This window comes from Lactuca virosa, chromosome 5 (assembly GCF_052849685.1).
Source record: "Lactuca virosa cultivar CGN04683 chromosome 5, Lactuca_virosa_CGN04683_v6, whole genome shotgun sequence".
Lineage (NCBI taxonomy): Eukaryota > Viridiplantae > Streptophyta > Magnoliopsida > Asterales > Asteraceae > Lactuca > Lactuca virosa.
In genome coordinates this window covers 388,428,627-388,444,277 of record NC_136430.1, presented here as the reverse complement: position 1 = coordinate 388,444,277, position 15,651 = coordinate 388,428,627, and the positions used below count along the sequence as shown (strand labels likewise).

The 15,651-nt window shown below is 37.2% G+C and overlaps 1 protein-coding gene across 1 annotated transcript; it reads left to right on the top strand.

The window, feature by feature from the left end:
• Positions 1-8,923: 8,923 nt before the first annotated feature.
• On the top strand, positions 8,924-15,381 carry LOC145113762 (inositol-tetrakisphosphate 1-kinase 1-like). Its single transcript, XM_079049820.1, has 3 exons — positions 8,924-9,068; positions 9,236-9,364; positions 14,933-15,381. Exons 1-3 carry the CDS (start codon positions 8,924-8,926, stop codon positions 15,379-15,381), a joined length of 723 nt encoding a protein of 240 aa, XP_078905946.1.
• The last annotated feature ends 270 nt before the right edge of the window (positions 15,382-15,651 follow it).

Genomic DNA, 15,651 nt, shown 5'->3' with positions numbered 1-15,651 from the left:
TCAATTTCTTTCTAATAATTATTATAAGTCGGTTAATATTGTTAAACTCATGAAAAACTAAATTCTAATCATAAATTAACTAAACTAGAATATTAAAATATCATGTTGTACTTCTATTTATAAAATTATGGTTTTAATTTTTGAACATATTATAGTTAATTTATTAGTTTAAATATGTTGTAGTATATGAACAATTGTCATTTTAATGTCACGAGTTTTGTATAGTTTATGACTTTTGCAAAATAGTTAAATTATTAATTTCAATATAATGTTAAACAGTTAACTTAAATTAAAATTTTAGTAAAACTTAAAAAAAAATCAAGAGACTATTTTATAAATGGTTAAAAGTTATAAATTATAGTGTTAAATCTAAATTGTAATCCTAAATTAACAAAAAAGACATGAAAATATTTTTTATAATCATTAAGAATTTTCAAATAAGTATCTTAAAAATAACTTACAATAAGAATAGTTAAAACTAATATGATATAAAAAAAATATAATGTTATCTTTAAAAACAAAAATAATGTTTGTTGTTTTAAATAATTATAATCAAAGAAACTAACAATATTCATCAAATAAATTTAAAAAAAATTTAAATTTCTGAAACCAAATTAAAATAATTAAGAGTTTCCAAATACGTTATTGTATATAACTTACAAGAATAATAGTTAAAATTAACATTATATACAAAAATTATATTGTTACATTTAAAAGCAAAAACAATGTTTGATGTTTTAAATAATTAAAATGATAGAAATTAAAATCTTAAGCAAATAAAATTTTTAAAAATAATTAATCATAACAACAACTATAAATATCATTAAACCATATATTATATTTAATTTTATTCACGAGTACCCAACAGGTAGAAGTCATTGAGACAATTGGGATTATAGAATTTTAAAAGATGTCTACATTATCATATAATTCAAAACAAATATTGTTCATACCAACTTATTATATGAATTATTATATAAAATCTAACAACAACGTAATTAGTATATTTAAAAAACATATATTTGTAAATATTTCAAATATATTATTGTATTTTGCGCATCGCGCGGGTATTCAGCTAGTATACTTATAAAAGAAGCATTTTTCCTTTCACCACATTCGTTTGAAACGTCCATGACATTTCAATTTCTTTACAATAATATTATAAATAAGTTAAATAATGTTTTATAAACAAGAAAGGGTGTTTTATTACAATGTCTTCATCCCACATCGAAGGTGAGAGTAAACGAGAGAACGTTTCCTCTTCTAGAAATAGGAAAGGTTGTGAAATGTTTCAAAAGAACAAACCAGGAGAAATTCTTTATGCCTACCTTTGTAGGATTTTGGTGGTATTATTTGGTGAAATTGTCTATATTGGAAACTGTCCAGTTAAGTTTTAGAATTCCAAAAATGGTTTTGAACCTGATTTTTCCAGGTTCAAACCGTGTTTCAGTAGAAAAAAAGTTATGTAGTTGGGTATATTGAGTTGAATCGAAGTTAGATCATTTTGGACCGATAAAGGAATCATTTTCCTTTCACCACATACATTTGAAACTCCCATAATTTTTTAAATTATTTCTAATAATATTATAAATAAGTTATATAATGTTATATAAATATAAAAAAAACATCTACCTAAACCTAAAATTATAATTGTTTGAAAAATCACTTTGATTCAAAAGCACGAAATATATATAAATCGGGTTTCACTAGAAAAATTTTTTATGTAGCTTGGTATATTGAGTTGAATCGATCCGAGTTTGATCAATTTGGACCGATAGAAGAAGCATTTTCCTTTCACCACATACATTTGAAACTCCCATGATTTTTCTAATTGTTTCCAATGATATTATAAATAAGTTACATAATGTTATATAAATATAAAAAAACATCTATCTGAACATAAAATTATAATTGTTTGAAAAGTCACTCTGATTTAAAAGCACGAAATATATACTCGATTATATTTTATAAATGAATTCACTTTATAATGAACTTTTGAATCATGAAAATAAATATAAACAAACTTTCTATATTAAATACCTAACTAAATTTATGATTTTAAAATTTAACAAAAAGTTATTCAATAAAAACTTACTTTTTTTGGATTGCAACTTACAAGATTATAGAAAAATTGAACTATTGAACAATAAAGAAAGGGTAAACAAGAGAAAGGGTGTTTTATTAAATAAGTTCAATAATGTTTTATAAACAAGAAAGTGTGTTTTATTATAATGTTTTCATCCCACATTGATAGTGAGAGTAAACATGAGAACATTTCCTCTTCTATAAATAGGAATGGTTGTGAAATGTTTCAAAGCGACCAAACCATGGGAACTTCCATACGCCTATCTTTTTTAGGATGTTGAGGGTATTCTTTGGTGATATTATCTTTATTAGCAACTACCCAGTTAAGTTTTACAATTCTAAAAACGGTTTTGAGTAGGATTTTTTCAGGTTCATACTGAGTTTCAGTTGGAAAACCATAATGTATTTGGGTATATTGAGTTGAATCAGTCTAAATGTGATCAATTTGGACCGATAAACGAAGCATTTTCCTTTCACCACATACATTTGAAACTCCCATGATTTTTCAAATTGTTTCTAATAATATTATAAATAAGTTATCTAAACATAAAATTATAAATGTTTCAAAAATGAATTTGATTCAAAAACATGAAATATATACAAAACGGGTTTAGGTAGAAAAAACGTTATGTAGTTTGGTATATTGAGTTGAATCGGTCGGATTTTGATTAATTTGGACCGATAAAGGAAGCATTTTCCTTTCACCATATACATTTGAAACTCCCATGATTATTCAAATTGTTTCTAATAATATTATAAATAAGTTACATAATGTTATATAAATATAAAAAAATCTACCTAAGCATAAAATTATAATTGTTTCAAAAATCACTTTGATTGAAAAGCACGAAATATATACTCGATTATACTTTATAAATGAATTCATTTCATAATGACCTTTTGAATCAAGAAAATACATATAAACAAACTTTCTATATTAAGTACCTAACTGAATTTATGATTTTAGGATTTTTTTTTTTTTTAAAAGTTATTCAATAAAAACTTACTTTTTTAGATAGCAATTTACAAGATTACTGAAAAATGGAACTACTCGATAATATATTTTATGGATAACATTTTATTTTTATTATTTAATATTTTATTTAACAAAATGAAATTATTTGCAAATAAAGAAGGGAGTTTAATTAAAATGTCTTAATCCCACATCGATGGTGAGAGTAAACAAGAGAATGTCTCCTCCTCTATAAATATGAAAGGTTGTAAAATATTTCAGAGGGACTAAGCCATGAGATCTTCCTTTCATATACCTTTGTAGGACGTTGAGGGTATTCTTTGGTGAGATTGTCTTTGTTGACAAGTGACCAATTCAGCTTCAGAATTTCAAAAATGATTTTGGAGTAGATTTTTTAGATGTACATCGAGTTTGATTAATATCCGAGTGTGAGTTAGGAAAACTCGCTTCCATTAGAGGCCGAGTTTAAGTAACATGATGTAACACTTGGAATCCTGGTATGTTAGTTTTGGCCCTTGAGTATTTAATAAATTGCAAATTGGTCCTTATATTCTACGCAGGGCGTACCACATGGTACGCTTGGCGTACAAGCTGCAAAGCGAGTACGCGGGGCATACCACATGGTACACTTAGCATACTCATGCGAGGGTTAGTCGAGCATCCAGGCAGCTACGCGGGGCGTACGTATAGGTATGCGAGGCATACGTGGCAAATTTAAAAACCCTAATTTCGGTTGTGGACACTATATATTCATAAGTATGGCCTAAGAAACCCTCATTTCTCAGCCTCTTCAGACCCTTAAACATCATATTCAAAACCCTAAGCCTCTCTCTTGCATTTTGAGCTTATAGTGTCCCTGTTGGTGTACTTTGCTCCACACACAAGAAGTAGAAGCTTGGTGCAAGGTGGTGGATCAAGAAGGAGCTTGTGGATCTTGACCTATTGCTTCATTTCAAGATTTTTTGAGGTATAAAGCTTTGATCTAGTTCTTTAGAAGCTTAGATCTTCCTTGTTTGAGTTTTGGACCCTTTATGGTCTCTTGGATGAGATCTAGTGGTTTGATACCACTCCAAGAGCTTAGAGTTTCCTCTCTTGGTGTTTCAATGGTCCTAGACTAATAAAGTTGACATCTTTAGGGCTTAGAATCCCCCATGCATGAGTTTGAGTTCATTTAATGGAAGTAGAATTCCAAATTTCGAAGTTGGAACCTTTTGGGACATACAAAAATCACTAGTTCAGTGACTTTATGGTTCTAGGTGCTTTTTGGGACTCAGATTTGCGGTTTGGACCTTTGATCTTAAGTATTAAGAGCTTAATGGAAAAGTTGGATTAATGGAGGAGTATGTTGGGTGTACATGTCTATACGCGCAGCGTACAAGCCAATTAGCGAGTACATTTAGCGAGTACGCCCCGCGTACTCAGTCTGATTGGGCATCGCATCATTTGGGCCTCGGATGGGCCATTTCTTTCGACCTTGTTGTTTAGGGCCTTAATGGGTCATCTGAAAACAAGCCTTTGGGCCAAGGAAAATTATTAGGCTTTAAGGTAAGGTCCATATAGGAGGTTTGGGCCCAATTTGGAAAATTAGGCCATAAGTGGGCCTTGGATATTTCTTTTGTTTTGGGCCTTTTAGATTGTAGATTTGGGCCTTATTCATGGATCAAATTAGGCGAGGGGTAAAATGGTCATTTTACCCCAAATATGGATTATTGGATATAGATTGGAACCTAAGTGTTAATTGGGTGTTATTTTGTACTGATAGCTCGGGAGGTCATCAAGACAGCACCTAGGGATCTTCAGTGAGTTTTAGCATTCGAGGTGAGTTTCCCTCATCGGGTTTAATGGGTCGAAGGCACTATTGTCGACCCTTATTGTTATGTTAGGATGCTAGGAGTCTTCGTGACCCTTGCTTGTGTTATGTGTTGTTATGTATATAGGGGTGGGGCTCGGTGCTGGGCGAGGACCGATGACTGGAACGTATGCTATTGTTTTATGATATTTTATGTGTTAGCATGATTATGTCATATGTATTGTAGTTTTATAGTGGGCGAGGCTCGATGTCAGGCGGGGCCTAAGAATAACAGATATGTATACCGTGTGGGGATCGATGTGGGGTGGGGCCCGATTGAGGGCAGGACCCAATGTATGGTGGGGGCACAGTGTATGTTTTATTATGTATGGTATGGGGTAGTTTGGAGAAATCACTAAGCTTTATGCTTACGGCTTTTAGTTTATGTTTTAGGTACTCCCGGTTCCAAGGGGAAGAGCTCGAGTTGACTACATCGCACACACCACATGGATTCCGCATTTGTGATTTCACTCTGATTTTTATGTTACTTTATACACTTATTTTATTTGGGATGTATGCTTAATGTTTGGAATACTCTTTTGATTAATTTAAAAATGAAATTTTTGGACAATATTTCAGGGACGTTACAAGTTGGTACCAGAGCCTTGGTTTGAGGGATTCGGGCACACTCTCTGGTGTGTCTGAACTCAAACTGAGGATTTGGTAAAGTTTTTAAAAAGAATATATATATATATATATATATATATATATATATATATATATATATATATATATATATATATCTTTAGAAAATGGTTTTTCTAAAATAAGACGAGGTGTGGTGCATGCAATCAGTCGGGCTCAAGTAAGTTTCCCAAAATTACCCATATATGTTATCTGATACAATTTGATATGTGAATCTGTGAATCATATGCTACTTAGGGCTAAGGATCTACTCAATATTGCATGATAGAATGGTAGGAAAGATGCCGTTGTATGCCTATTGTATGAACTTGTAGACTTGCATGCTAGTACTGATCGGTCAGTGATAGGTTGGTCTGATTAGGTTATGCTTGGTTCGGGTTACTTCATGCTTGAATGTTGCTAGCTTTGTGCTTTTAGGAGTTCTTACTAACTTCAGCTAACTAGTAACCGAATATGCTAGCTTACATGCTATGGGAACTGAATAATTTTAGAAGGTTAGGTTTTAACTCTATTACGCAGCTCGTGTTTGAGTCCAATTGTTGTAGTGTGAGACCTTTCATTTGAAGAATTATATGGTTCTAGTTGTATGTAATTGTATTCTTGGACTAGTTAGAGGGAGTTAGCAGGAGTTCCTTCTACAGCTGATGATGGAGAGTAGTGTGGAGTTTGCCTTAGGAAAACCTAGGATAAGATTTAATGTTGGGAGCTTTATTAGTGAGAAGCGACTTGATGGAGTCAAACCAATCGTTGAGGAAAGTATAGATAGATGTGGAAGGTAGTATGGGCCCATACTAATAGAAGCAGAGGATCCATACTCGACTCCAGGAGGGTTGCGATGAGACCGGGGAACTTTTAGATTTGTGATCCCATGATATATTTGTTGTGATTTTTATTCGGATGGTCTATATTGGTCTATTTTCAGTATGGTGGTATTGTGAGGCAAACCTACTGGCAATTCTGGTGCTGGAGAGGGCTCGGGCTTAGGATCTAGAGTCGGGCAGCTCGTTGAGCAGACTAAGGAGATTATCTCGTCTTAGATTACTCGTTGCATTCTTGATCAGACTCTTGTGATCTTCGTCTTGGTAAAGGAGGGTATTCTGGAGTTACTGGATGAGCGGTTTAGCTCGTTTCGTTCTGAAATGATGGCACTAGCGGGGGCACGTTCTTTGACGTTCAGGAAGTTGCGGGCATGTGGAGCTCCAGATTATCATGGGGTGAAGGACCCCATTGTGATTAGGCGGTGGTTAGCAGATGTTGCTAATGCTTTCCGCACAAGTCGTTGTCCCGAGGGGGACAAGGTCAGACTAGCTTCCTGCCTTCTGAAGGACAAGGCTCGAGACTGGTGGGAAGAGGTAGGACGTGCACTGGATGATGATGCTGTTGAGGTGATGACATGGGATGATTTCTCGACTAGGTTCTGAGCTGAGTTTGCACCAGTGATCGATGTGCAACAGTTGGCGCGAGAGTTCCAGGATCTCCACTAGACTACGAAGATGTGGATAAGATCACCGCGATGTTCAGGGAGAGGGAACTTCTAGTTCCACAGTATATGGCAGACTAGGAGGTGAAGAAGGCCCGATATCATGAGATGCTGAGGAGTGACATTCAGCAGTTTGTGAGACGATCCAGTTGCAGATGCTGAAGGATATGATAGTGCGATCTAGAGAGTGGGAGATAGATCTGGAGATGGAGAGGAAGTGGAAGTCGGATGAGCTTCAGACATAAGGTGGTTCGGGCAAGAGGCCTAAAGTATCGGATTCCATTTCGAAAGGCCATCAGGGTCGTAGCCGATGTGGCAAGTGCGGTAGGGCGCACGAGGGACCGTGCAGGAGTGTGGTCGGATGAGTCATTATAGCAGGGATTGTACTGCTACCACCACCCAGGGATCAGATCTGATTTGCTTTTATTGCGATCATAGGGGCCACAAGAAGGACCATTGCCCATGTTTAGCAGCAGCGAGACCGGTATCAGCACCCCCTCCTGGGACTCTGAGGATTACTGACGGCCACCAGGGCTGGGCAGAGGCGCCTGTGGTGAAGAGCAGAGCATTCCAGCTGACATGTGAGGAGGCTCGTGCAGCTCCAGATGTGGTGAATGGTATGTATCTTATCTTTATCTTTTTACATATTTTGAAATGCTGCTTATGTTTATGTGTTTTAGTTTAGGCTCGTTCTTCGTGAACAGTATCTCTACTTTAGTATTATTTGATTCGGGGGTTACCTGATCTTTTTTATAGCTTGCGCTTTGCAAGAGATTTGCCAGGGCTCCGGGGGAGTTGGATTGTCCTCTAGATATTGAGATTGCTGATGATAGGACTATTCAGGTTGTGAGGGTTCATCGGGGGTGCACTCTTCAGTTATTCAGCGAGCAGTATCCTGTTGATTTGGTTCCCATACCTCTGCGTGGGAACAAGGTTATCATGGGCATGGATTGGTTGAGCCTTAATGGGGCAGTGATCGACTATGAGAAGTAGTTGGTTCAGGTACGGACCCTAAGTTGGGGAGAGTTGGTGATCCATGGGGAGAGACTGCAACGTGGGCCGGTTTATTGTTCTGCAGCACGGGCCAGACTCTATTTGAGCTGCGTTGCTCAGGATATGTTGCTTATGTCATGGATGCCTGGGATAAGGGTAAGGCGACTGTGGATGATGTGCCGATTGTGCAGGATTACCCGAATATGTTAACAGAGGATTTTCTTGGGGTTCCTCCTGAGAGGTAGGTTGAGTTTAGGATTGACTTGGTTCCTGGTGCGGCTCCGATAGCGAAAGCACCGTATCGGTTGGCTCCACCCAAGATGAAGGAGTTGTCTATAAGGTTGCAGAAGCTATTAGACAAGGGGTTTATTCGGCTGAGCAGTTCGCCTTGGGGAGCACTGATCCTTTTTGTGAAGAAGAAAGATGGGTCTTACAGTACATCTATCGACTACCGAGTGCTGAAAAGGTAACAGTGAAGAACCTTTATCCACTCCCAAGGATTGACAATATTTTGGACCAGCTTTAGGGTGCATCTTGGTTCTCCAAGATTGATTTGCGATCGGGTTATCATTAGATGCAGTTCAGGGGTGAGGATTTGCAGAAGACAGCTTTTCAGGATCGATATGGTAATTATAAGTTCATGGTGATGCCTTTTGGGCTCACCAATGCTCCATTCGCGTTCATGAATCTCATGAACCACGTGTGCAGATTGATGTTGGATCGGTCTGTGATAGTATTTATTGATGATATTTTCATTTGTTCCAAGACTTAAGAGCAACATGAGGAGCACTTGAGGGAAGTGTTGGAGACGTTGAGGAGGGAGAGACTTTTCGCAAAGTTCTCCAAGTGTGAGTATTGATTGCGCGAAGTGCTGTTTTTGAGGCACCTTGTCGACTAGATGGTTATTCTGGTTGATCCGACCAAGGTCAAGGCCGTGATGCAGTGGGAGGTTTCGAGGTTTCCATCTGAAATTTGGAGTTTTCTTGGTTTGGTTGGTTACTATCGGTTACGCCGTGATGCGCCGGTTCTGACTCTGCCTGAGGGTGTTGATGATTTCGTGGTTTATTGTGATGCGTTGATCACAGGTTTAGGGGCGGTGTTGATGCAGCGTGGTCACTTGATCGCTTACGCTTCATGGCAGCTGAAGCCTCATGAGGCGAACTATCTGACGCATGATCTGGAGTTGGGGGCCATTGTTTTTGCGATCAAGATTTGGCGACATTACCTCTATGGGGTTCCTTGTACTATCTAAACGGACCACAAGAGCCTGAGGTATTTGATGGATCATCCAAATCTGAATATGAGGAAACGTCAATGGTTGGATGTGGTGAAGGATTATAATTGTGAGATCCTTTAATACCCGGCGAGTTTGGGTGCCGTATTGGGGCGGTGTACGCTAGGTTATGATGGAGCAGGCCCACAAGTAAAGGTTCTCCATTCATCCCAGAGCGATGAAGATATATAGGGATCTTCGTACTAATTATTGGTGGCCCTGCGTGAAGCGGGATGTGGCATCGTATGTGGAGTGGTGCTTGACCTGCAGGAAGGTCAAGGCCGAGCATCAGCGACCTCACGGCAAGATGCAGCCGGTAGAGATTCTCGTATGGAAATGGGAAGACATCACCATGGATTTTATCACAAAGCTTTCCAGGACTGCACGCGGGGTGGATTTGATATGGGTCATTGTGGATCATTTGACCATGAGCGCTCATTTCATTCCAGTTCAGGAGAGTATTTTTACAGAGAAATTGGCCGAGGTTTATATCAGGGAGGTGGTGACACGTCATGAAGTGCAACTATTAGTGGTTTCTCACAGGGATGTTCGATTTACTTCCAGGTTTTGGAAGAGGTATCATGACGAGTCGGGCACTCGTCTCCATTTTAGAACATCATTTCATCCAAAGACAGATGGTCAGAGTGAGCGGACTATCCATACTCTTGAGGATATGTTGCATACGTGCGTGTTGGATTTCGGTGGGAGTTGGGGTATGTATCTTCCATTAGCATAATTTTCGTATAACAATTGTTATCATGCCAGCATCGATCAACCTCCTTTTGAGATGCTCTATGAGAGGAAGTACATGACCTCGATTTATTAGGGCGAGGTCGATCAGCGGGTTATGGGGAGTACCGAGGTGGTGCTCAAGACCACTAAGCTGATTCAGTAGGTTCGGAGCAGGCTCCAATCAGCTCAGAGTCGCAAGAAGAGTTATGCCGACAGGCGCCGGTCTGACTTAGAGTTCCAGGTGGGACATATGGTTCTCCTGAAGGTGTCATCCGGTTTAGGAAGCGGGGTAAGCTGGGGCCCCAAATATATTGGTCTCTTAAGGGTTATGCCTTGGGTGGGCCGGGTTGCTTATCAATTGTATCTTCCAGATGAGCTCAGTCAGATTCATAACATGTTTCATGTCTCTCAGTTGCGGAAGTCTTTAGTGGATGATTCCGCAGTGGTACCTTTGGAGGACATTCAGGTAGATGACTACATGAATTATATTGAAAGACCAGTGGCGATTTTGGATCGGAAGACGAAAACCTTGAGGAACAAGGTAGTCGAGCTGGTGAAGGTGTAGTGGCAGCACCGCAAGGGGTCGGAATGGACTTGGGTGCCCGAGGATTAGATGAGAAATCACTATCAGGAGTTGTTTGGGGCAGCAGACGTCGAGGACGAAGTCTGATTCAAGTGGGGGAGAATTGTAACATTTGGAATCCTGATATGTTATTTTTGGCCCTTTAGTGTTTAATAAATTGCACATTGGTCCTTATGTTGCATGCGGGGCGTACCACATGGTACGCTTGGCGTACAAGCTACAAAGCGATTACGCAGGGCGTACGACATGGTACACTTAGCGTACTCATGCGAGGGTTAGTTGAGCATTCAGACATGTACGTGGGGCATACGTATAGGTACGTGGGGTGCGTGGCAATTTTGAAAACCCTAATTTCGGGTGTGGACACTATATATTCATCATCATGGCCTAAGAAACCGTCATTTTTCAGCCTCCCCAGTCCCTTAAATATCATATTTGAAACCGTAAGCCTCTCTCTTGCCTTTTGAGCTTATAGTGTCCATTTTGCTGTATTTTGCTCCCTACTCAAGAAGTAGAAGCTTGGTGCAAGGTGGTGGATCAAGAAGGAGCTTGTGGATCTCGACCTATTGCTTCATTTCCAGCTTGTTTGAGGTATAAAGCTTTGATCTTGTTCTTTAGAAGCTTAGATCTTCCTTCTTTGAGTTTTGGACTCTTTTTGGTCCCATGGATGAGATCTAGTGGTTTGATACCACTCCAGGAGCTTCGAGTTGCCACTCTTGGTGATTCAATGGTCCCAGACTCATAAAGTTGACATCTTTAAGGCTTAGATTTCACCATACATGAGTTTGAGTTCATTTAATGGAAGTCGAGTGCCAAATTTCGAAGTTGGAAGCTTTTGGGGCATGCAAAGTCACCAAGTCAGTTACTTTATGGTTCTAGGCACTTTTGGACTCAGATTTGTGGTTTGGACCGTTGGACTTAAGCATTAAGAGCTTAATGGCAAATTTGGCTTAATGGAGGAGTATGCTAGGCGTACAAGTCTGTACGTGCAACATACAAGCCAATTAGCGAGTACGCTTATCGTACCACTGAGTACGCCCCGTGTACTCAATCTGATTGGGATTCGCATCATTTGGGCCTCGGTTGTGCCATTTCTTTGGACCTTGTTGTTTTGGGCCTTAATGGGCCATCTGAAAACAAGCCTTTAGGCTAACGAAAATTATTGGGCTTTAGGGTAAGGCCCATATATGAGGTTTGGGCCCAATTTAGAAAAGTGGGCCATAAGTGGGCCTTGGATGATTATTTGGTTTTGGGCCTTTTATATTGTAGATTTGGGCCTTATTCATGGATCAAAGTAGGCCAGGGGTAAAATGGTCTATTTACCCCAAGTATGGATTATTGTATATAGATTGGAACCCAAGAGTTAATCGGGTGTTATTTTGTACTGATAGCTCGGGGAGTCGTCAGGAGAACAGCCAGGGATCTTCAGTAAATTTCAGCATTCGAGGTGAGTTTCCCTCACCGGGTTGAACAGGTCGAAGGCACAAATGTCGGCCCTTATTGTTATGTTAGGATGCTAGGAGTCTGCGTGACCCTTACATGTGTTATTTCTTACGATGTATACCGGACGGGGATTGATGTCGGGCGAGGCCCGATACCTGAAACGTATACTATTGTTTTATGATATTGTATGTGTTAGCATTATTATGTGATATGTATTGTATGTGTATAGTGGGTGAGGCCCGATGTCATACGGTGCCTAAGAATAACATATCTGTATACCGAGCGGGGCTCAATGTCAGGCGGGGCCCGATGGAGGGCGGGGCCCAATGTAGGGCGGGGGCCCGATATATGTTTTATTATGTATGGTATGGAGTAGTTTGGGGAACTGACTAATCTTGTGCTTAAGGTTTTCAATTTATGTTTCAGGTACTTCCGGTTCCAAAGGGAAGAGCTCCAGTTGACTGCATCGCACACACCACATGGATTCTGCATTTGTGATTCCACTCTGATTTTTATGTTACTTGATACACTTGTTTAATATGGGATGTATGGTTAATGTTTGGAATATTGTTTTGTTGAATTTAAAAATGAAATTTTTGGACCATATTTTTGGGACGTTACACATGTCGTGTATTTGGTTGTGTTAGCCAAGTTTTACAACCCTGTATGTAATACAATTTCAAATTCTAATATAAAAAATGTCGCTATTATCATATGTTCTACATAATTATAGTAATATTTATGATACAAAAAAATTTTAATTTACTATTTAAGATAAAAAGATGTATCTATTATCATATGTTGTACATAATGATAATATTTAAGATATATAAAAAGATGTCTCTATTATCGTATGTTCTACATAATGATAATATTTAATGTAAACGTTTTAATCTAATATGAAATTTTTAATTAATAGATAACAATAATGATTTATTTATTTTTAAAAAAAATTATAATTTTTTTCTATTTTAACTATATAACTCTATATATTCACAACAACTTCGAGTTCCCTTATCTCTTATGATATAGTTCAACATAATGATAATATTAAAAATCATTTTTTATATTTTTTTATGCAATTATTATTTAATTGTTAATAAAAATGATTTAGTTATTTTTAATATAAAATATTTTTTCTTAACATGCGCAACGCGCGGGCATTCGCCTAGTATACTTATAAAGGAAGAATTTTTCCTTTCACCACATTCATTTGAAACTCTCATGACTTTTTAATTTCTTTCAAATAATGATTATAAGTAGGTTAATAAGGTTAACTAAATATCTAACCTAAAGTATAATAATATGTAAACTAAATTTTAATATTAAAATAATATATTTACTTTTACTTATAAAGTTATGTCTTTCACTTTAAACATATTATACTAAAAGATTTGTTAAAGATATTTTTATAATCATTAGAAGTTTCCAAATAAGTAGCATAAAATATCTTACAATAACAATAGTTAAAAATAACTATTGATAAAAGATTATATTTTTACCTTTAAAAACAAAAAAACAATGTTTGATGTTTTAAATAATTACAATGATAGAAATTAAAACGTTAAGCTAATAAATTTTAAAAAATTAATTAACAATAACAACAACTATATAACATTAATCCATATATTATTTTTTATTTTAATTCATGAGTAACCTACGGGTAGAAATCATTCAAACGATTGAGATTATGCAATTTTAATAGATGTATATATTATCATATAATTCAAAATAATCAATATATTATATCAACTTATTATATGAATTATTATATCAAATTTGACAACAACGTTATTGTTCTATTAAAGAAAACATATATTTGTAAAGATTTCAACTATATAGGTGTTCATGCGCAACGTGCGGGCATTCACCTAGTATACTTATAAATGAGACAATTTTTCTTGAAGCAAATGCAATTGAAACCTCTAAAACTATTCATTTTCCACATAATTAATAACAACCATTCAAAAGTTTTGTAATTTATATATACTTTATGATATTTATGAAACAAATTAATTAAATCATGTTTATTTTTTAATTTATATATACTCCATGGTATTTCATGGTCATTGCACTATCAAGGTTTCCTCATAACATCTCTTTACCTATATGTATGCATAATCTTATTTACTTGGAGAGAATACTAATGGATGTATTGCCGCTATAAAGTTTTGGATTCGTTTGTTACAAGGTTTGTTATTGATGTAATACATACAGTCTTTTCATTCTTATTATTAATCTTTTTCTCACACTACAAGAAAAAGACCCTTTTACGACGCGCAAACCACAACACTCATTGATTTATGTTACGCAAAAGAGAGTGACATTAAAAAAGTGTCATCTCTTCAAAAAATTTAAGGATTTAGGTCACGCATTATTGTGTGCCCTTAAATTAGTGTCTAATGTAAAAAAATTAAAAACAAGGAAGGCACTTTATCTAAAATGTACGTCCTCTATGAATGTCGTTTTATATTTTTTTAAGAAACGCGCGTCTCTCTTCTTAGAGGGAAAACACTTCTCCTACATTCGTTTCGATCTGTTCTTTAATATCTCCTCTCCTTCGTCTCCGCCTCTCACCCACCTCCACTACCTCCAACCCACACCGACTCTTCAAGCCGGCACGATGACGATGTACCGGCCTTATCGACCAACACTTCATCCACCATCACCGTTTGCAGCTCTGTCACCCCATCCTCAAGGAAACCGACTCGCTAACCCTCACAAAAACGAAAACGAAATTGACCTATGATTAGGATTATTCGATTGGTGCAAGTCCCAAAGGAGAGGTTCTACTTCTATCAGCAATGGCCTCCTCCAAACCTCTCTTATCATCACCACTCCCTCTGTCCCCACTCAGATCCCACGCACCGCTGCCCCTAAACTGAAACCCCCTACTGTTCTGCAGGAGTTTGTGAACCATAGCGGGGTTATCTTCAAAGTGTACGTCGTCGGGAAGTATGTGAAATGCGTTAAACGGAAATCGTTGTCGGATATTGTAGAAGAGAAATTGGAGAGTTTGCATGGTTCTTTATCATTCTCTCAGGTTTCTAACCTGACTTCACATGACAGAAACGATGATAAGTACTATAAGAGGATGGATTTGGAAGATGCAGAGATGTCACTGATGAGTCTAATAACCAACATTGCTCGTGGATTGCGCAAGGCAATGAAACCTCGCCTCTTCAATTTCGATGTCATCAGGGATACAAAAGTTGGGAACAGATACCTTGTTATTGACATCAACTACTTCCCTGGATACGCGAAGATGCCTGGTTATGAATCTGTTCTTACTGATTTCTTCTGGGATGTGTTGAACAAGAAATAAGCTAGGTCTTTCAACAGCGACAGAGAGTTAATGAAGTTGGTGGACAACAATGGTGCAGGGTCTGATAATGTTTCTTTTGCATAACAAAAGAAGAACCAAGAAAGATATGATGATATGCTCAAGGAGATGAAGATCAGTTCTGCTAAAAAAACATAAGGTACGTTGAATTACTGATCATTGATTGATCTTGGGGTCTTTTGGTCAAAGGAAGGTTTTTCTTTGGTCATTTTCTTCTAGATAGTTGTTAGTACAGGGGTTTATGAATAGGGT